This window comes from Equus caballus, chromosome 20 (assembly GCF_041296265.1).
Source record: "Equus caballus isolate H_3958 breed thoroughbred chromosome 20, TB-T2T, whole genome shotgun sequence".
NCBI lineage: Eukaryota > Metazoa > Chordata > Mammalia > Perissodactyla > Equidae > Equus > Equus caballus.
This window is the reverse complement of record NC_091703.1, coordinates 40,169,815-40,192,294: the sequence shown is the minus strand read 5'-3', so window position 1 is coordinate 40,192,294 and position 22,480 is coordinate 40,169,815. Positions and strand designations below refer to the sequence as shown.

The window sequence follows — 22,480 nt, the reverse complement described above, 5'->3', positions numbered from 1 at the left end:
GTCAAGTCTGGGAACCATTTCTTCAGATGACTTTACGTTTCTGTTCTGATTTTGTATTGATTTATGGTTTAATTCTCAGACAGCATCTAACTTCCCAATGTTTAATTCTTAAAAAGCACCTTACCTTTATTCCCTGTGCCTCCTAACAAGATCATAAACCCTCAAGGGGCCAGGCCCATATTCTTTTCTGTAACCCCCAGGGCCCAAAGCTGGACATCTGGAGGAAGCCTAACACAGGCAGCCCTCGGTGCTTTGTCCAGCTCCGGACCGGAGATGCCTGGAGACTGGCAGGGCCAGAGCTGCCTGGCACTGAGGGTCCAGGCAGGGGTGGGGGTGCCTGGGGGCCAAGAGAATCTTCTGGGACAGGACAGTTCTCTCCGAGGCCTCCTGAGTATGCAGTCGGGCTGCACACCTGTGTAGAGTTTGCTCTTCAGCGAGGAAGGGATCTGTGCGGGGGGAAGGAGAAGGTGGGTGCCTCTGTCCATCCGAGCCACCTTAGGGAAGCAGAGGGCAGGAGAGAGTAGAGGGCGACCGCAGAATATTGAGGGGTGTGGCCTCTAGAAGAGCAGGGGATGGGCTCAATTGAAAACTGTCCTGCGAACCCAGGCCAGAGAGGGTGAAGGAAAGCATTAAATGCTGGGAGTGAGCAAAGGGGATGAAGGTAGAGTCCAGTGCGGGCTGAGAGGTGATACCCTTCAGGAGGTTTTTACAGAAGGTTCAGGATGGAACTGGGCTAAGGGGAGCCAGGGAGAGAACTACGGAGGGGGGCGGGGAGGAGAAATAGACAGTATTCCCAGCAACTTAAGAGGACTGGTGGTCAGGAGCACTGGATGGGTTCTCTCCTCCCAATTCAGCCACCAACTACGGGCCTCAGCTTCGTCACCTACTCATAAAAAAGGAGCGGGGCAGTCTGAGAATCCTTTGGGTCTGGTCCAGCTCTGGCCTTGGTGACTTCGAGGATGTCCACAGTGGAGGGCAGAGAGGAAACAGGCTGAGGACGGGAGGAAAATGGAGAGTGCGCGTAGAGTACCTGCTGCGCAGGGAGAGCTGGTCCTTCACACACACGGTCTCAGGGGTGCCTCTTCATACTGACCTCTGAAGACAGGATTGGCTGCATTTAGCGATTAGGAAAACCAAAACCAGAGAGGTGAGTGGACCTCCCTGGGAGCCAGGACTGGGCTTCCCGCCACTCCTAGGCCTCCGGCTCCAACTCCCCAGCCCTTCCACCGCCGGATGGCTCCTGAGGGGCAGGGGGCCCTGTGTGCGGGTGTGTGCCCGAGCAGTTGGAAAAGAAGGGCTGTTAGTCTACTGGTTTTTCCATTAATGCTGTATTTTCTTACATTTACCAGGTTTTCGTTAACTTAGTTTTCAGTACTTTCTCTTGGTAGGGGTGGAAAATAAGGATTTTTTTTAGACAAGAGAAGATGGAATATGGTTGACAGTTAAGAAAATGTGACTTCCCGATGAGGACAGAGTGAAGAAGGAGAAAGTCGACTCAAGGTCAGGAAGGGAAGGAGAGAGTCTCAGCTGTCCACCTGGGGAGGAGACCCTCAGTTACGAAAGAGCAAGAATGGGGCTTTTGTGGCAAGCACTAACCGGATTGTGTGAATCAATAGTTTGTTAATATGGTAGAATGTTAACCTTTGTTAGATCCTAGTGGTGGGTACGGATACTGTTAGAATTGAGAATCTACCCAGATTATACAGAAGCAAAGGTCTGGTCAGAGCTGCCACATTAAGCATGAGACACTGAAAAGAAATAGCACGATAGCTACACAGATACACGGAAAAACGAATGATAAAAGAAAGGAACATATGATGGATGGAAACTAGTCTAGAAGAAAATTTAATCCAAGGAACTAAAAAAAAATTCCCTTAGCATTTTGAGCTATAGAAAAATTTAATAACAACATGAAATCAAGAAAGTAAGAAAAGATGAAATGACAGAATGAGATCAAAAGGGAACTGAGAGCACTTTTATAAATCTAACACATCAGAAATAACAAGAAACTGAATAGATAGAGCTAAAAAGTACTTTGATTTAGAAAGAAGGCTTGAGAGAATCATGGTAAGAAAGACAAGTACTAAAAAGAGAGAAAATTTACAAAACATCAAGACAATGAAACAAATAAATATAGAATCTGAAACAGAACCTAACAAATGGAAAAGAAAGTAGTCAGGAAGAAAATACAAGACATTTTCCCTGGAGTGAAGAACGGACTTGCACCTCAAAAGAGCACACTCTGTTCCAGGAAAAACTGATAAAGAACAAGAAAGATAGAATTCTTCAGGCATACAGATTAAAAAAATAAAAAAGAGGAAGAAGGGGCTGGCCCACTGGCTTAGCAGTTAAGTTCGCGCACTCTGCTTCGGCAGCCTGGGGTTCACAGGTTTGGATCCTGAGCACGGACCTACACACTGCTCATCAAGCCATGCTGTGGTGGCATCCCACATACAAAACAGAGGAAGACTGGCACAGATGTCAGCTCAGCGGCAATCTTCCTCAAGCAAAAAGATGAAGATTGGCAACAGGTGTTAGCTCAGGGCCAATCTTCCTCACAAAAACAGAAAGAAAGAAGGTCACGTTCATTTTAAAAGGGATTCTTAGACTGGCCTCAGTTTTGTTCTTACCAATAGTCAATGCTGCCAAATGACAATGGAGAAATATCTCCAGAGTTCTGAGTAAAAGAAAGTGTAGTGCAAGAATATTTTACTCAGCCAAGTTGTATTCAAGTATATTAAGACCAGAGAAACATTCTTAAACACAGAAAATACAGCATTCATTAGCCATCCTTGAAAAAATGATGAAATTCAGCCAATCAAGAGTTTAAAAACAACTCAGGAACGAAGAAGTGATGGTAAAAGTACTGGTAGTTGAGTCACAAATTAGATTACATATAAAATGAAGGCTGCATAACTGTGAGAATTATGGTTTCAGAGCAGAAAGAAATGCACAGACTTTGACAATATCAATAGAGGTATAATTAATAGAAATTGGGAAGAGGGAGAGATGAGGTGGGAGAAAGAGCGAGCCACTTCCTCATCTTCAGAGCCTTGAACCATATCATCTGAAAAGGAAACTTTATTAGGAACAATTCTAGTTTCTTAATGTTTCTCATAAAATTAACTTCAGGGAGATCTTTTAGGAACTTTTGTGGAGAACAAATGTCTACTTCAGTTTCTTTTTCTTCTGTAGATTCACAGAAAATTGATTTAGTACTTTGATTTTTTAAATAGCATGACTGGTCCCATTTTTAATAAAAGCATTTCTGTCCAGCCTTCTAGCTAGAAATACCCTTGAGACACCTAGAATGCTGTTCACCTAATGTTAGTAGTTACTCTGGGTGGAGCTTTTCCTGAGATTATCCAAACTGTCTTCAATTCTTTATAAGAAGAAAGTATCATTTTTACAAAAATAATAAAGTCATTATTCTGAAGAAATAAGATTGGTGAAATATCTGTCTTCAACCTGGTGTCTGGAGGCCCGTCAGTTTGACTTACTAAGAAAGCTTAAAGGATATGTGTCATTTTGGAGGAATGTGCAGTAATAAACTGGAATTCAAACTGAGCAAAAAAGGACAGACTGAAGTTCAAAAATATCATCATGGGACAGGAGGTCTAACTTCTAATTAAAAACAACCTGGACGCCACTTGGGCTATAGATTCAACACAGTCCCATTCAAAATTCCAGCCAGTTATGTTGTGGCTATCGACAACGACTCCAAAGTATATATGGAAAGAGAAAGGACCCGGAACAGCCAACTCAATGCTGAAGAAGAACTAAGTCACAGGACTGACGCTACTCGACTTCAAGACTGACTATAAAGCTACAGCAAACAAGACAGCGTGGTGTTGGCGAAAGAAGTGACAAATAGGTCAATGGAACAGAAGAGAGAACACACTGTATAAAACTGTGTATATAAAAAAGAAATTACACAAAAAATATGAACACATAAAAATGACTTAAATCAAATCTGCATTGAGTTGAGTGCCGAGAGTGGCCCTGTTGGCAGCTGGGGTGAGCCAACAAGGGGGCCTGGCTGTCCTCCTGTGAGAACTGAGGACATTCACAGGTGAGGCAACACAGAGGGTATCTGGATCATGTGCAGCCAGTGAGAAGGAAAAAGACGTCCAGGGTCTCGTTTGAACTCTGCACAAAGTACAGGGACTGGGGAGGGTATTAACAAGAGGCCTGAGACTTGAGAATTCATGGGAACAGGAGATCAGAAGCCATTGTGGGCAAAGGGCTGGAATGCAGATAAAAGAGCCTGAGCACAAGCGAGCACAAAGCTGGGTAAGAACGTTCGAGATGACCAAGCCCAGGCAGGGACAGGTGACCATGAGGAACACAGAAGAGCCCCATAGGCCTGCCTCATGAGTAGGATGTGGTTAGAAGTCTCCTGAGGTATGAAAACTGGAAATTAAAGAATGACACCAAGCATAGAAAAGTTCTTATCAACCAACATACACACTTTTAATTGCAAAAAGTAAAAACTTTCATTACATAAAACTTTAATTTACATACATTCTTTACATGGTGGAAGTTTTTACAAGTTTGCAGCACATGAAGTGACCGTCAGCACTCGACACGGAACACATTTTAACAGCTTAGCCCATTCGGAGCATGCGTGGTTGGGACAGGTGTTGCCACAGGCCCGTCACACCTGGTTCCCTGAAGACGACCTGCAGCTGTCCCGGGAGCAGGGAAGAGGCCCAGCACTGAGTTCCTGGCTTACCTCTGCCTCTCCATCTTCTCCCCCAACCCAGGCATTAATGACCTTTCCACAGGAGGGAGGGAGGGGCAAGAGACCACAGCTGGCATTTTTCTGAGGGTGAAACTATGGAAAGAAGCTTGGAGAGCAAGTTGCCCATGATGAGACTGGAAATTCTCCGGGCATGCCACGTGTCTGTCCGCTCCTGTCACCAATTCTCATAGATAAGTGACAGTTTGTTCCTGAAAGGGCTGAAAGTGCTCTGAGGGCCTGAAGTCCGAAGGCTGGGACGCTGCTGATCTGTGAGTGAAGGTGGCTTCACAAGATGACTTCCCCTACCCCACAGAGCTGTCGTGAGGAGTCACGAGGTAAACTGAGGCTGGCACAAAGCAGATGTCCCGACTCCCTAGTTTCTGTTTGAAGCTCAAAACTACACTGGCTTCCCTCCTCTGCTCGGGTGTTTGCAGCTGTGGCTCACTCTTGGATGGACGCCAGCTGACTGACAGACACACTAAGCGCAGGAGGAATGGTCTCTGGGCCAGCCCTACCACGTCTGGACAGTTCCAGGTCTCCACCTGGAGTTACATAACGTTTCTTCTCTCCACTATTCTGAAAAGCTGTAGACATGTCATGGTCTCTAGGGAGAAAAAATGACTGATGTATTTAGCTCTAATGCTTAAATTATGCAGGGCTGGGAAACCAGACACTAAGGGACCTGGACAACAGACAAACTGGCTGGAGAGTTTCTCACCAAGGCCAGCACTTAAAGTCATCCTTTGTCCAGGGGGGTGGACTCAGATGTGGCGCATGAGAGGGAGAACACCTGTCCATCTCCTCTGAGATGCTTCTGTGGAAGAAGCTGCTGGATATCGGGAGGCTGGGGGTGAGGAGGCCAGGGGTATGCACGCTGATGGTGATGCAGCACATTCCCAGAGCCTCCCGCTTTTCATCGGCTACAGGGCTACCTCCCTGTGAGAAGTTAGCTTTATCTTGCTACAAGCACCTGCACCTTCTAGCCTCCTGGCCCTGACGTGCATCGGCTCTGTATACAATGTGCGCAGGTCCAAATACACAGAGAGTATCAACCTAAAGTACTACTTTAAGCACATCTCTGGAACTCCCTTCCTTCAACCGATTTCAATTGAGGGTGCTGGGTCACCACTGGAAGTCAATGAGTATAGGCCTTGTGAACACAGGAGAGTTTCTCTTCCATCGCTAGGAGAGCTCAAAAGCCTAAAAAACCCTGTAAAAGGTAGCCAAGATCACCTCTCTCCAAGCAACGAGACATGCGCTTTCGCTGTCTTTCCCTCAACTTGGCCTCGCCTGCTGGGCAAGGAGAAGATAAGCAGCGAACATCTGCTTTGAGGTTCTGAATGTTCACCATGGAAGCCACTGGTTCATAACCAAACTCTCATTCTAGACTACACGAAAATGACTGAGGCCATCGCTTCCAGCTAAGAAACTTGAGATTTTATTTTAAAATAACTGTTCCTACTCAGAGGTCTAGGCTGAATTTTGGAAGAAGGGAACAGAAAACTGAGAACTGAAAAACAAGTGATGTAAACTCCAAGGGGACCCACAACTGGAATTGGGCAAAGTACCTCTTTTGGTCACACAGCTGGAAACATGTGGTGACAGGAAAATGGCTGGACACAGCTGTATTCCAGCCACACTCACTCTTAAACAGTTTTCAAATGCAGAGGGAAAAAGTGAAAGGATTTTTATAAAAATCATCTGGTTAGATCCCTCCTTCACTTCTGTCCAAGACAGTTTTGAAAACAAACCTGAAGCATTCTGTCCCTCGGTTCTCCTACGCCATGGAGGTGACTCGAGTCACTTAAACCCACATCTTCACTCTTAGGCAGCAGCCTGTGCAGCAGCAGGAAAGTATATGCTGCGGAACCCACTATCAACCTAGCAACAGTTAACTGTTGCGAGCCCAAGTGTCCTTACTTTAAAATAAGGATCCAATACCTCCTTTACAGGACTGAGTAAGGATTAAAGGAGATCATGTATATTGAGGCACTCTAAGTTGGGATGGACTGGACAAATGTCATTCTTCCTTTCTCTCAGAAAATGAGCCCAAATCTGCCCATTTCATAAATTGTTTTGTATTTCATCAAATGGGTAGATTTTGTTTTCATAAGCCACTGTTATTTTATTCCCTCCCCTCCCTAAAAAGATTGAGAGTGGGAGAGGATAGGCTCTGCCTCTTTTTACAAGCCAGAACAGGGGTGGTGTCTGTTCAACACTTGACTCCTGGAGACCTCAGGACATCTGGACATAAACGCTTCAAACTGGTGCAAAGCATCCTTTCTCCCCTGAGAGACGATTTCTGGAGAAAGGCGTCTCTGCTCTGGGAACCTGCAAGAAAGTGAACCTAACCCATGTGCGGAAGTCACTGCCATGTCACCTCTTAGCAAATTTACGAGCAAATTCCCTTCTTAGAGCCCTGTGGTTTTGTTCTTATCGCGGTGGTGGAGGTTGGGAGTTGGTTAGGTGGTCCCTGCATGCGCCCCAGCCCTGCTCCCTCATCTTGATGACTCTTTTCCTCACTGGGTCATACGGAGGGACTTCTGCTGCTTCCACGGAGGAGCCGAGAGGTAAGGGAGCAGCACCCGCACACAAAGCCTTGGGTGCCTAGAAGGGGACTGGCTGGCAGCCCCAAGCCATTCCTGTGGGGCTGGGCAGTGGTAGACTCTGCTCATCAGAATTACCTTGAGAAGAAGGCAAATTACTTCTAAGTAACCAACAACTAAGAGCACAAAGCCCTGTGGAGAATTTCCCCCTCGGCATAGATCTGCACTCAGTTGTGAACTGGAGAGACTGTAAATAAAATAAGCAGCATGGCACAGCAGGCTCTGCTTGTCTGCTGCCGTACCATTCTTTGTTGAACTGCAGACAGCTCGGGGGCGTAAAGGACGTCCTAGGGGATGCCTCAGAACACCACTGCGTGCAAGGGGTTCTTAGTCGGCGAGTTTTTGAGGTGAAATGGGTATTTATGAACATTTAAGGTGTGAAGGGCAGGAGCGAAATGGGTAAAGAACACAAAGTAATTCACAAAAACAAAACAGAAATCTCAATCAGCAAAACAGTCACTTTGCTTCTAAGGAACTCTCTCTCTTCTTCACCCAAAGGGCCTCACTGGAGAAAACTTCGAGAAGCCTCTCAAGAACTTGTTTACACAGAATCCTTCCGCGTGTGCAGCGCCCATAAGGACACTGCAAGGGCTCTAAAAGCTTGCACAAAGCTGGCCTTGAAATGATCCCTCTGATTTAAAAGCTCTTAAATCCTAACTGCTTAGCAAGCCTGACTTTTATATGTACAAAAAGTTTTGTTTTTTCTGTATTCATCCACACAAGGCGCTGATTCTTTCAAGGAGAAATTCCCTCAGGTACAGTTCATCTCAGCTTCACTCGAGCCGGCGGAGGAGGCTGTTTCTGCCCAGAGCTCTGTGAACCCGCCCCGGCTTTTACGAGCCCACAAACAGGCAGTTCAAGCGCCCGAGGACCCCACTGCTGCTCACGCGATGTGGAGAGAAGGGGCCTGGGACAAGGTGCAGGGGCGCCTCAGGGATGAAGAGGACCCCAGAGGAGTTGCACCCCTCCCTCACCACCGTCTGCCTCTGGGCCGTAACTCTGACACAGACACTTCCTGTATCCATTTGATTTCCACAGTTCAGAACCACAGCGGCATTTGTTTTTTCTTCATCTTGGCGATGGCATGACCAGGGGCCAGATATTTAACAGTGTCGATAAAAGAGTAATAAAGGAAAAAAAGGGAACAAGAAAAGAGTGTCCATATTTACACCTTTTGATTAATACATACTAGAAGCACTTGGGGAAAACAATGAACATACTGAATCATCCAATCAAAACAACATAGTTTTATATTATTACAAACAATAAAAATACCTCACCTTGTTTCCCGGTACAAAGAGAGAAGAGAGAACTCATTCTAAGACAGAGGATCACATAGCCGCACACCCAGCTGGCAAACACTTCAGGGCTGGAATTCCTTCCACAACCACATTACATCAGCTTGACACATCTGTAAAACATCTTTCCTGCACAAAGTCGGAGCCTAAAGATCAAACCCAGGGAGGCACCCTCTGCCCAGCCAGCACTCTAACTCATCCCCTCTGAGGACACTTGGGAAAAGCAACACAGTTGACAGGAGCAGTGCTGCCTCAGCAGGAAAGGGCTCTGGCCCAGCCAAGGGAGCGGGCAGGAGCCCGACTTCTGAGAAACCATCCAGACAGGCCAGGGAGAAGGGAAAGGGAGTCAGGGAGGCATAAGAATCTGATCAAATGGAGCAGAGTGACCTCTGGAATCACGATTTCAGTTCTAATCAGACTCCAGTCTGGCATCGCTGAGACTCCAAAAGCCTGGACTCTGGGAAAGAAGTGCACTTCTTGAGTGCAATTTGAGGTTATTTGATCTCTTTTTACGGGTTCTAGATTCTGTCCTGCTTGGGAAACTGCAAAGACTTCTTTAATCAGCCATTACTTTCCAAAAATTATAGCATAGTGTGGCCAGGAAGACAGGACAAGCAGGCTGACCTCGTAAAGGATGGCTCTGAAGTCAGGACCTGATGACTGCCCTCTCCGTGGCAAAGGGGCCAGCAGAGGGGATCATGTCATGCAAGTGAGGGCAGGCACCAACCTTGCTCCCTGCCTGAAGGGCAGCCTCAAGGCTGAGGCGCCAAAAGGCCTGGAAGAGCTTGGTGTCTTATAGATGGGTATTGGCCAAGCCCTGGCCACGCAGTTGGGCTCGAAGAGTCGGGAGGGCTGGGCTCTGGCCACTGCCTCTGGCTCACACACATGCACGGGCAGGTGACTAAGTAACCAACCCCTGGAAAGTGGTTTCATCGTTTTTGTTTTTATTTCCCCCCTTTCAAGTAGTCTTCAGCTCTCAAAGCTGTTCCTCTATATAGTTCTGTTTCCTATAGTTCTGACAGAGTGGTTCCATCGCAGATGACCAAAGGCTGGGCCCCTCTGGCCACAATGTAGACCTTCCAGTGGGTGGCACCGGCATAGCCTTGAAGGGAAACAGCAACAGGAAAGCACATGAATGTCAGGTACTGGGCATACTTTTGGGCACGAGCAAGGGAGGTCGGGCGGAGCTGTACTCAGGGCACACCCACAGAGTCAGAGGCAAATCTTGCTCTGAGGGTCTTTTAGCTCTCCTGGCATAAATACTCGCAGTTATTATCACTCCTCTCTGTAACCTGACATCCAACGGGAGCCACTCTGAACCGGGGCACTTCATGTCCACCCCTCATCTGGGTAACTGAATCACAATTCAGCAGGTTTACCAAGGCAGGCTGCTCTGGATAAGGCTGGCGTTGGGCATCAATTCTCAGAGCTATCTCATCTTTATCAGCAAGAAGACAGAATGAGTTCTGAGGGGAGCAGGACTGCCTATCTAATTCTCCTGAGGTTATCTATAACATGGTCTCATCACAGAACATCCAGATTAACTGAAACCAGCATTTCCTAACTGTATTCTGCAAACGGTATCATCCCATAAGACATTTCAAGGAAAATGGGTTCCATGGTCAAGTAAGTTAGAGAAACATGAGGTTGCTCCAAGGCTTTTTGGAGCCTTTGTACACGAATGTGCACTATGTGTCGACAAGACAAGCATTTCCCAAAGTCAAGTGACCCAAGGAGCCCTATCTGCCAAGGGCCCTTTCCAAGGGGCTCCTGTTCCCACCCCTGGGGTCATGAAGCATTGTTTAGGGAACATTGGCCTATATGATATGAGTGAGCAGGAAGGTAAACTTAAAAACTCTAACACTTCAATAATCTCCTGACGGAAAATGTTCTAGAGTATGATGTACCCTACCCATCTTTAAACCAAGAGCACTGAATTGAATTTAACCTCTACCTGGCAACTCAGGAAAGGTCACTGTGAGCAGGTGTGTGGGCTCACCAGCGTCAGCCTCTGATGCCTGACCCCGACATCATTTCGTGAAAACACCTCCCATGACTGGATTTCTGGTGATCTGTAACCCTGTCCTCTTTCCCTCAACCTTCATAGGACAATGCTTATTTTGTCAAAAACCATAGAACTTACTTGTCACAGGGCCATTCTTAAGGGTCCCTGAGGTGCTGGAGCTGCTGTTTGTCCTACGACCACTGCATTATTCTCCTCCACTGTCAGGGTCTGCTTTCCTGTCCTCACTTTAACTGTTGTGGCTGCAGCCGTTGCTCCTATTCTGCCTCTGCTCCAGGCGCTCACCGTCCTCCCCACCCCGGTTCTTCCCCCTGACCTGCCCTCCTCCTCTTCCATCCAGTCTCCCAGCCCTTCCCCACATTCCTGTCATGTGGCTGGCCTTCCACGGACACTAACAACCACAGGGCTCCTTTCCTTCTGGTCAGCAAACTGGACAGTCACAGCATGGCACGTATCATGATCTGGATTTTAGGTGATTCTGGACTATCCCCACCAGCTTCTGATGCTCAAAGCTTCCTTGATCACTGACGGTCACTCATTTTTTCCTTTTTCTCTTATTCTCTAATTGGCATTCTGGATGCTTGTAGGAGCTGTAAACCTGGAATCTAGATAACTAAGGTGTTTCTGCAGTTGTTTGAATTGTCAGGCATTTGTCGAACATAAACAGAAACTTTTTCAAGCACAACTGCACAGTGCCGATCCAAAATGCCACAGAGACTTGCGCAGTAGTCAGCCTTGATGGAAGGCTCACACTACTACAGGAACACAGGTTCAGAACAATATCTACTCAAGAACCTCTTTTTCTCAGTAATCCCCAAACGCCAGGCCAGCTGTGCTCCATTATCAGTTAATATTTCCTTTGAGCGTGACTTTTATTTTTCCATTTTTAAAATGAAATAAAAGTTATGTAACTTGGATTAAAGCTTGGCGTAGTTTACAGTCTGCACGATACATCCAGATGAGGTGAGAGGTTTCTAGGGACTAAGGTCTTCCAAATGGGTAAAATTAAAAGAAATCAATTGGACAACCAATCTAGGCTCGGCCAGAGACTCCAGGCCTCCCCTAGGTTTCGTGAGGCAGGAAAAACAAGGAGGACGATGGTGACACTTGCTGATTTATTTGCTTCTGTCATGAAAACTCTACTATGAAACTGATTGCTAGTGACAGCAATTGATTCAAATTTGTTTCTCTGGAATGGACTTTTAGAATATACGGCACAAAACAAGTCACAGCTGGGAAATCACTGAGCCAAGGGTGAGTCAGGACCGTGCGGCTGTGACTTCGCTGTGGGACCCACACGGAAGGTTATATTTCCTTATGTGGCTGGTGCTCTTACATACTGCTTGCACTGTTTTAATAGCAAAATGGGCACAGAAAGGGTTTCCTCGAATCAGGAATTGTACCTCCCCTGACTTGACTCTGTTAAAGGAGATGCTTAAGACTGGATGCTCTGCCTAACTGATGGTGGGGCCTTGGGATGGTCACCTCTCCTCTCTGGGTCTCAATCTCCTCATCTGGAAGATAAGGGATTGCGCTAAATATTTTCCAGAATCCTTCTAACTTGAAATTTCTAAGACCAATGGACAGATGTATTCTAAATTTATATACAACAAGACATTTCTCTCTGCCACATTTTCTCAATTAGTGTTCCATCTAAGCATGAACATTGATTCTGCTAATAAAATAATGCTATTTTTGACTCTCCTTAATTGAAACTTTGTGAAGGCAATATTCAATTCTTAGAATATTTTTTGAGTTAAAAACTAAAAAGATCCTGTGGCTGACCTTGCCCCCCAGTGGCCCCACTTACCAACATCCCCTGGCTCTAGTGGCATCGCCACAGACTGGCAGTGTCTTCGGCATTGGAAGGGAGGGATGAGCTGCAGCATGGCCTCGCCACTGCCGATGGTAAACAGGTCATGCATCCTATGCATCTGGAGGAGAAAGCGAGTGAGAAGAAAGGAAGGAAAAGAAAACAAAGTAAGACTCAGGGGGGAGAGGAGTACAAAAAAGTCTATACACATATGGCTCTGAGTTTCCCAGCAGCCTAAGCAAAGAGGAAAATGGGACCAATAACACCATTCACAATTATGTCCAAAAGAAAAAAACAAACTAGTCTCTCCCAAGCATGACATCTCCCAGTACTGAGATCAGGGTAAAATCTCTTCTATGGGTCCCCCTAAAGAGACACTGTGTGATTTAGTGGGCAACAGCCTCAACAACAGCCCTATCACACATATGGCATGAGCGTCATAATTCACAACTATTTCTAGCTACAGCTTCAAAGTAGGCCGAAGGCAAAATATCTAGCTGCAACTTAACAAAAGCCTAGCAGAGGCCAACACATGGTGGTCTAAGTGTGCAATCTTCTGAGGGTCTGATTAGATCCAGACATTTTAGAGAAATAGATGGCTTGCATATGCTTTGGGAAATGTTCTATGGAATATGATTTCTTACTATCAGGATTTTGATAAGAATTGAACAGCAGCAAGTTCAAGTTTACACTTTATGGCAGGACCCAGGTAAGCAGATATGTCATGCTACTGACTAAACTAATGACAGTAAGAGTGGCCTCTGATTTTGAAAACTAGAGACAACCAGGATATGCACCGCACGGGTAACTAGTGCACTTCAGAGGGCACACTACTGCCACCACCAGGCATTAAGTGCAACATCCTTTGTGCCAGGCAGAGCTGTAAACCCTGGGGTTGGGGTGGGATAAAGGGAGAAGCTGGTCTTGCTCAGGTTTCTCTTCCCACCTACATGGTAAGAGAAGGCCCTAGGGCCTCCCCTCCTCTCTTCTCCCAGCCCCTGCCCTTGAGAGAAATGCTTTATATGCCCATATAAAGCAGGGGTCAGAAGTCTGATACCCTGGGCCACGTCCTGGTTTTCTCTTCACTACTCAGGGCCTCCAGAGCCTTGGGTTTTGGCCCCATTGTCTCCTGTCCCAAACCGTGGTCTCTCTGTTGTTCCCATAGGCCTTGGCCATGACTCTGTTTCCACAGCAACACCAGAGCCATTTCAACTGCTGCTGTAGTAACAGGAGGAGGACTGGTGTCTTAAGCTGGCATGCAATGGACTGGTACTAACATTGGCACTGACACCTGCAGTCTTGAAAAGAAACCCAGAATACCAAAAACAACGTCTCTCTCTTTCATATAGGTCTGAAAGGGGGCAGGACCATGTTCCTCTACACCCAGGATGGGAAGAAACAGACAACAGGATGGAGCGGGCCAGCTACAGCTGGCAATACTGTGGAGGGGGTGAAGTGGGCCTGGAGCCCCTCACCTCTTCCCCCAGGGCCTCTTAACAATCAGATCCCCACTTCTTATCTTCTATCCCAGGGCTGCCTCTTGGATTCTGGGCCCAGAGATTTGTGACTGTACCAGGGTCTAGGGCCTAGGGATGTGGACAACAGGGTGGAGTAACAAGGCTGTGAAGAAAGGAGAGCTTGGGCCAGGGTGGGGAACAGATGCTCCAAGAAACCAGACTCTCAGGATTTTTGCCTATTTGCACCACTCCCCTTTCCAAAACATCCTCGAGAACCACAAGATGACTTTGATCGGTGTCTGAGTAACTTTGTGTTTACCCTTTGGCTGTGCTCCTTGGTGTCCCTGCTAAACAGGCTGGTGAAATTAACTTCAGATTCAAGTGCAAAAACCAAAATAAAGATAATGGCCTTCACCCAGAATTATATCACAATTATGAAGATGAAATCACATGAGGGCCCCGAGTTTTAGCCAGCGACAGCAGGATAAACGTGTTTAAAATCTGAGGCAAGAGCCCAGCACCTCCACCCTACTGCTGGCAGACAGAAGTTCTTACTCCTAGACAAAATTATTGTTTTTATAGGCTTTGAAATTCCTTTAACACAATTCAGCAAATTTGGAGCCAAACAATAGTATCAGGAGGTTGAAGACAAAGCCCAGAGTTGGTAGGGATCACTGTTTGGGAAATTTAATTTTTTTACAAAGGAAAATTCATCCTTTTAATTCCTCCAAACCAATCCAGGCTTAAAAACCTTCCTCAGGAATGAGGCTCAACAAAAGAGCAATTCAGAGAAAAGTAAACAGACATAAACAGAAGTAAACGCAGGCTCTGGGGACGTGGCTATGGACCGAGGTCAGAAGTCGGTGGTAGAAGGGTTTCCGTCCAAACTGAGCTGCCTGCCTTTGGCACATGCATATCAACCTTTTTGTCCCAAATCCTCTCCAGGCTGCCAAGCTTTTTGCATTTCCAGTTCTTTACCTGAAGTCTCTCATTTGTTTATTTCTGGGGAAAGCCAATCTGGGAGGAGGGTGTGGAGAGAGCCCTATTAACCTGCTGTGCCTGTGGGCAAATCATTTAACCTCTCTGGGGCTCAGGTTCCTTATCTACAAAATGAGTGAACCAGACTACTCCTTTACATACTATTCGTTTAAACTGCATTCTTTCTACTCTGAGGGAGGAAAGTCAGGTGAACTGCAGGCTCACCTCCCTTCAAATTTCAGGATTCTACTTCCTTTAATGGAGAAAAGTAGCTTGCCCCCAGGTGTTATCAGCAGGAAACAGATCTGCAAGGTAACTAGACTTTCTGGAAGCATGCCTTCATAGAAGGGCAGGCCACTGCAGGTCTCCCGGCTGGCTACAGGAGGGGAGATTTTAGATTACATGGGTGTTCCCTCAATTCACCCTCTAAGTTGACATGCAGGGAAGGCCTTGATACGACATCAGCCCAGGACCCAAATGAGGTCTCAAAATTCGAGACCCAAGTCCTCTCAAAATTCCCTACCTTACTCCCCATGATAGGTTCTGGTTGAAGAAGAAAGCACTTTTTCAAGGAGGCATCTTTTGGAAATGGCAGGGAGGTGAAAACAGGAAAAAGCTCACGTAAAATGTGGGATCTGTTCAGAGGTCTTCTCCTGTAAAAATACGAAAGAGAAAAAAGTAATTAAACTGGGCAAGCCAGCCTACCTCCACCACTACCAGAGAGCTGAGCAGGGGGGGAAAACTGTGGGCGGGGGTGGAGAGGGAGAAATATCAGGACAATGCCTTAAGTCTGCGGTCCATAAAGAACACATGACAAATCAGTTAATGTATCATGTACGCACACACACACACACTCTACAGCCATGATTTGTACACGTGGGTGGGATGTTTATAAAATCCAGCTAAAACAACACAGAAGAAGGAAAGAAACAATCCATTCATTCTATCTTGGAAAAGAGGCTGAAATAATAGCAGGCCAGGCAGGAGACGGGAAGAAGGGGGGGGGGGGGGGGCAAAAACCGTGAACTTTCCTCTGAGGTGGAGCAGCATGCGGTACGAAGCCTGACCAGCTTGTTAAACTGAGTATTCAACCATGCAAGTGAACGGCAAATTTAAAGAAAGGTGGAAGCATCAAGAAATTATCCATCAAAACCAACTTTCTCTTTTGGAATGGTTCTAGATGGAAACTGGCTTTCCTTTTCTTTCTAGAGAGCAACCTTCACCTCAAGAAATGGACCAAGTCTTCTATAATATAAAGGAAGGACAGGGAGACAGACCTGGGTTTCAGTCCTGCCTGGGTGACCTGAAGCAAGGTACTTAATCTCTCTGATTCCCACTTTTCTGATCTGAAAAATGACAATGATAATTCCTACCTCCCAGAGCTATTACAAGCATCAGCAACGAACAACAGACACTAAGCACCAAGGGATCAAGAGAAATGAAGTTTCCTTTCTATTCTTCATGCTCTCTTTAGCCCTCAGTGCTAACGACTCATTCTGCATAAACACAAATACAAACCCACACTTAGAAATAGATTATGATTTTCTTAGGTAATGTTGGTGTCCGCTCCTGGTGGCGTTCCTTTTGACACACCTCTCCCACTCACCCCCTTTCTCTCCTCACTGGTTTTCAACAGTGAGCTCCTGAGAATCATCTGACTGGAAGCGTGTACCGAAAAGTGCTCGCATGGTGCCAGGCTCACGGTAGGGTCTCAGCAGTGCTCCTACTGTTTTGACATTTGGTCGGCCCACTTTCTACACACAGGCTAAACACCCCTTTTCACACTCACCACGGGTAAGGAAATGGGAACCATCGCTCAGGAAAGCAGCGCCACCACTTGGCGAAAAAGCCTTCGGTGAAGCCTTCTGTCGCCTCAGGATACTGGCACAGAAAATGCTGAAGCTCCTCAGACAACAGGGGTTGTTCCGTCTTCATACGGCAGAAAACAAAAGCAAAGCAAAACACAGTTACTTAGCAGAAACGTCAGAGCTCGATGTTTTCCAGCCATTACACAAGTAATCCCTCAGTGAGGAATCAGGCTCCTTGCTTACCTTAATCACCAGAGGATGGAGTCTCTCAAACTTCTTCGGGGTATCTTCCAGGAGCATGACCTTGAGGGGTAATTTCTGGGCACAGCCAGTGCAGTTGGCAGGGATGGGGTCCGACTCGTTCTGCTCACAGTCGTTTGTTCCCCAGAGGTCAAAGTCTGCGAGAGGAAGGGATACGGAGAGAACAGGTGCAGGAGGAACACGGCGGGTAAAGCCCGGAGCCCCAGCATGAAAGTGAAAGGAAAGACAGTATAAGACCTTTTAAAAGCAAACAACAACAAGCACTGGCGCCCTCCGAAAAGGTACACATGAAATAAGCAAGCTCTGAGGAGGGAGCAGAGGCCCTAGGGGACAGGGGTAGGAGGAGAGGTCCTTTTCTCTCTCTGTACTTTATGGAAAATATTTTTTAACATGTAGATGTATCTCCTAAGTCAAATCAACAAATCAAATTGAACATTGGAGAAGATGTTCAGCGACGTGGGTGTGGAGATGTAGTTCTTCCACTGTTTTCTAACCTGGGACCCCACGTCTCAAATGGCAGAATGGCTACAGCACAGTGGGGAGGGGCAGGCAAAAAGGGAGGTCCCACCATCAGTGACGGGCCACTGTGGGTCTTCTCCAACACCTGGATGTGTGCCTAGACCCTAGTTCACAAGTACAGGAGGAGGCCAGGCTAACTCTGGGGAGGAAGTGAGGAAAGGGTGCAGAGAGAAGGGTTGGAGAGGAGAGACGGGACTTTTCAGGGGCCCATCTTTGGAATAAAGGGAATTGCATCTGCTCATTAGACAGCACTCTGTCCCAGCTCACAAAGACGCAGGGGCTACTAACCACAGTTTCCACCCCCAAGGACTGCAGGTTGGTCAGAAATGGAACGTCCCACCCAGCTGGATGCTAATCCTCTCTGTGTCCTTCCAATTTTAGTATAACCTTTACATACTATCAACCTTTAGTACAACCTTTCCCTGGGTGGTCCTTCTCTGAGGGGTGAGCTCTGTTTCTACACAGCCTTTCTCAGTTTCTCTAACACTATCCTGTTTAAGACATTATTGCATTATTTCTTGTTTGCTCTCTGCTCCATTCTGGGCTCATCTGTGTTCTCTGAGATATGTATTTGTGATGAACTCTAATTTGAATCCAAAATGCTTCCCCAGATGGCTTCTGATTAAAACCCAATGGAAACCAAATCGGGAGAGTTAGTCTAGAACAAAAGACAACAGACAACCGAATGTGGCTGCACTGAAGTCAGTTCTTTAACCAGTAAACACACTTGGAAACTGACTCTTAACCACAACACACTCTCTGTGGTCGGCAGGAAGCACCTTCTCCTTGTTTTTTAAGGCAGCAGTAGTGCAGCATAGGAAAGCCTCATCAGGGGACAGCTGTGTTTGTTCTCAGCACGGCTCCTGGGCACCCTCCAAACACCCTCTATCTTGTGCACATAGAACCCGTGTTTCCTTGAGGCAGCTGCCACCTGCCCTTCTCACCTGTCTGGGCCCGCGGACAGACTTTCCCCCAGAGGACTCCGGCTGCACCCCTACCCTGAGAGCGGGGCTCTCCTTCCACAATGCTCACCATGAGCCTCCAGGGGCAGCTAAAACCCTTCAGGGGCACCTGTTTCAGTGGCACACTGAGGCTGCGAAGTTACATTTTTTTCTTCTTCTGGAATATTTCCAAATGTTTCTTATTAAAGGTCAAATATGATGAATTCTTGCCAAAATACAAGCACTCTGGGTGAGGGACATACAATGAGGCATAACGAATCATAACAACACGTTACAGTTACACAGCATTTCAGTTTCCAAAGTACTCGTGAGGAAGAGGGAAGGAAGGCAGAAGGAGACTAACGTGCTCGGTGCCAGGCTGTGTGCTAGTCATCTCTGCAAGCTGTATCGTTCCCTTGTCACCAGGTAATTATTGAGGAGGCACTGCTATTCTCATTTCACAGATGAGCAAACAGAGTGAGAAGCAGCAGGAAGGACCAGGGCACCAGAGTGCGGTGGGAAGAGACAAGTGGTGGGGGGGGGTGGCATAGAATAGTGGCTGCCGAGGAAGACGGCGACGAGGGCTTGAAGCACTTGTGATTGTACTGGGAGCAAAACAAGGAACGGTCAAAGGCCTCTGAGCAGGGGTTTCCTGGTGCTTGAGGACGGTTACTCTGGGTGGTGACCAGGGTGTCCAAGAAGAGAGAGGCCGGGAAGAGGAAGAGCCGGGAGTACTTTGTTTTTGTTTTTTGGGGCAGGGAGGTGTCCTGCGATGAGAGATGAAACATAATGAGAGTCTAAACTGAGGTGGTGGGCTTGGGAAGAAAACAGTGATTTCAGAGGCAGTGGTGACACAATCCACAGAGCTCAGCAACACTTCAAGAACGTTGGTGCAGGCTGAGACCACCCAAGAGCCCCTCCTCTAAGGGAGCACCAACACAGGAGACATCGGAGACCTGAGTTTATTATGATATCTCTGTGCAGTGAGGTGTCATATTCCAATTGAACCAGTTAGTTAGGACAATCTTCCCAGGAGATAAGAGTAAAGTGTCAGGAGAAAGAGGCACCTTATTTATACAAAGGTGCTTCATGGGCTGGCAGCAAGCGTTCTGAACCTGAGAGAAAGGAGAAATTATTTTAACTGTAACGTATTTAAGTTTTATTCTGAGCTTTATAAAGAATTTAGATATTCTTGGGATTTCCAGATAGAGACGCCTTGAAAAACAGGTGGAGGAAAAATATCCAGTGAAGGGAAATCAAGAAAGAAAAAGAAAGCAAGAATAGAGTACTAAAAAGAGAATTTAATACAGTGGCAGAATACAAGATAAAGATATCTAGACATATAAACATCAATAGTGTTCTTACTTTACTAATCATAATCATTTAAAAACTGAAATGTAAAATGACCTTATTCATAACTAGCAATAAATTTAACAAGAAAGGTAAAACTTTAAAATTTTACTGAAGGATATAAAATAAGACCTGAATAAATAAACATATCATACCATGATCCTGGATGGGAAGACCAAATATCATAAAGGTGTCAAGTCTACCCAAAAAAACATACATAAATTTAATACAACATGGATAGAATCCCATCAGAGCTGCTTACTGATGATGGCGGGAGGGGTGTGGGGCTGTGACAACTGCATACTAAAGTTCAACTAGAACACTAAACGTGTGAGAACAGCAACAGGCAATAACCCACCCACTGCCCAAATTAACTCTGGAAATATTTAAGAGCCAGAAGGCATCCTGGGTAATACAAATGAATTATGAAGTACGGTCACTGCTTAAAATCTATGGAGGACACTCCCCTCAGGCACGGATACAATTAGAGGACATATTAAGAGGCTTATGTGATGGACACTTGGCAGATGGTAGACCTGAGGACCCTCACCTCTGACTGCTTATGGGTCACGGGAGGGCGTGGGCCTCTCTCCACGCTGGGCACGAGGAGGGCAGGACCGGAGAGAAAGGGCATTATTTTGCTTTCTCTGTGTAGATAATACATTTTTTTAAAGCTTTATTTAATTCACATACCATAAAATTCATCCATTTAAGTATACAATTCAGTGTTTTTTAGTATATTCACAGACTTGTGTAACCATTACCATTATCTAATTTTAAAACGTTTCATCACCCTAAAAGAAACTCCATACCAGTCACTTAGCAGTCACTTCCCATTTCAACCCTGTTCCCACTAGCCCTATGCAATCACTCATCTTTCAGTCTCTACGGATTTGCCTATTCTGATGTTTCATATAAATGGAATCATACAACACATGGTCTTTTGTGTCTGGCTTCTTTAACAGCATAGTTTTCAAGGTTCATCCATATTACACCACTATCAGTTCCTCATTCCCCTCTCTTGCCAAGTAATATTCCACTATGTGGATATACCACATTTTGTTTACTCATTCATAAGTTGTTGGACATTTGGGTTGTTTCCACTTTGGGGCTATTATGAATAATGCTCCCACAACCATCTGCATGTAAACTTTTGTGTGGGCATACGTTCTCAGTTTTCTTGTATACATACCTAGGAGTGAAATCACTAGGTCATTTGGTAACTCTGTTTACAATTTTTCAGGAAGTGCCAAACTGTTTCCCAAAGCAGCTGCACTATTTTACATTGCCATCAGCAATGGATGAAGGTGGCAATTTCCCCACATCCTTGCCAGTGCTTCTTATTGTCTATCTTTTTTATTACAGCCATCCTCGTGGATATGAAGTGGCTTCTCACTGTGCTTCTGATTTGCATTTCCTTCATGGCTAATGATGCTGAGCATCTTTTCATGTGCATATTGGTTATCTGTATTTTTTTTTGGAAAAATGTCTATTCAAATCTTTTGCCCTTTTTTTGTTTTGAGGAAGATTAGCCCTGAGCTAACTGCTGCCAATCCTCCTGCTTTCACTGAGGAAGACTGGCCCTGAGCTAACATCCGTGCCCATCTTCCTGTATTTTACATGTGGGATGCCCACCACAGCATGGCTTGCCAAGCAGTGCCATGTCTGCACTAGGGATCCGAACTGGCAAACCCCGGGCCGCCAAAGCGGAACGTGCGCACTTAACCGTTGCGCCACCGGGCCGGCCCCGCTTTTGCCCATTTTTAATTGGGTTATTTGTCTTTCTATTCTTGAATTGTATGAGTTGTAGAAAATAAATTCTTCAAAAAGAAAAAATAACGAGGGACTGACTTACCAGGTGTAAAAACATAGTAGCATTTTATAAAGCTACTATAATTAAGATAGTACAGTCAATCCTCTTGTTCACAGATTCCTATCTATGAATTCGCCTACTCCCTGAAATTTACTTGTAACCCCCAAATCAGTATTTGCAGTGCTTTGGCAGTCATCCACAGACTGCAGAGCAGCAAACCCCAGCTAACGGGGAACAAGGCGAGTCTGCCTTTCTGTTTCACCTCTCAGACTGTAAACCAGTGTCCTTTTTGCTAATTAGTGCTACATTTTTTGTTGGTAATTTTGCTGTTTAAACTGGCCCCCAAGGAAGGCTGTACGTTTGTGGGGACAGGGGGTATATGGGAACTTTGTACTTTCTGCTCAATTTTGCTGTGAACCTAGAACTGTGCTAAAAATAGTTTATTAACTTAAAAAAAAGGCCCCCAAGCATAGTGTTAAAGTCCTATCTAGTGTTCCTAAGTGCAAGAAGGCTGTGACGTGCCTTACAGAGAAAACACGTGTGTTAGATCAACTTTGTTCAGGCATGGGTGACAGTGCTGTTGACCGTGAGCTCAACGTTAATGAATCAACAATATATATTAAATAAGGTGTCTTTAAACAGAAACACACATAAAACAAGGTCATGCATTGATCAGTTGATGAAAATGTGGCAGAAGCTCCTGGGAACCTAACTCGGTATTCCCCCAGGAGCAATGGGTCAGCATTCGCTAATTCAGTGTTTGCAGGGACTTCGTGGAACTTAGCTACAACACATAACGAGACTCGATGGCATGTACTCATAAAGGAACCGACAGAAAGCTCAATAAAACAGAATAAAGAATGTGGCAA

General features: G+C 45.9%; 1 protein-coding gene across 4 annotated transcripts in view; it reads right to left on the bottom strand.

The window, feature by feature from the left end:
- Window positions 1-4,448: 4,448 nt before the first annotated feature.
- Window positions 4,449-22,480, bottom strand: part of C20H6orf89 (chromosome 20 C6orf89 homolog) — a 35,912-nt gene continuing 17,880 nt past the window's right edge. For all 4 annotated transcript variants that reach the window (XM_014734213.3, XM_005603856.4, XM_070243993.1 and 1 more), the window contains 5 exon segments: window positions 16,971-17,125; window positions 16,709-16,848; window positions 15,443-15,572; window positions 12,482-12,605; window positions 4,449-9,750 (listed from right to left, as the gene is read on the bottom strand). In XM_014734213.3, coding sequence (XP_014589699.1) covers window positions 9,656-9,750; window positions 12,482-12,605; window positions 15,443-15,572; window positions 16,709-16,848; window positions 16,971-17,125 — 644 coding nt within the window. In that variant the 3' untranslated portion in view covers window positions 4,449-9,655.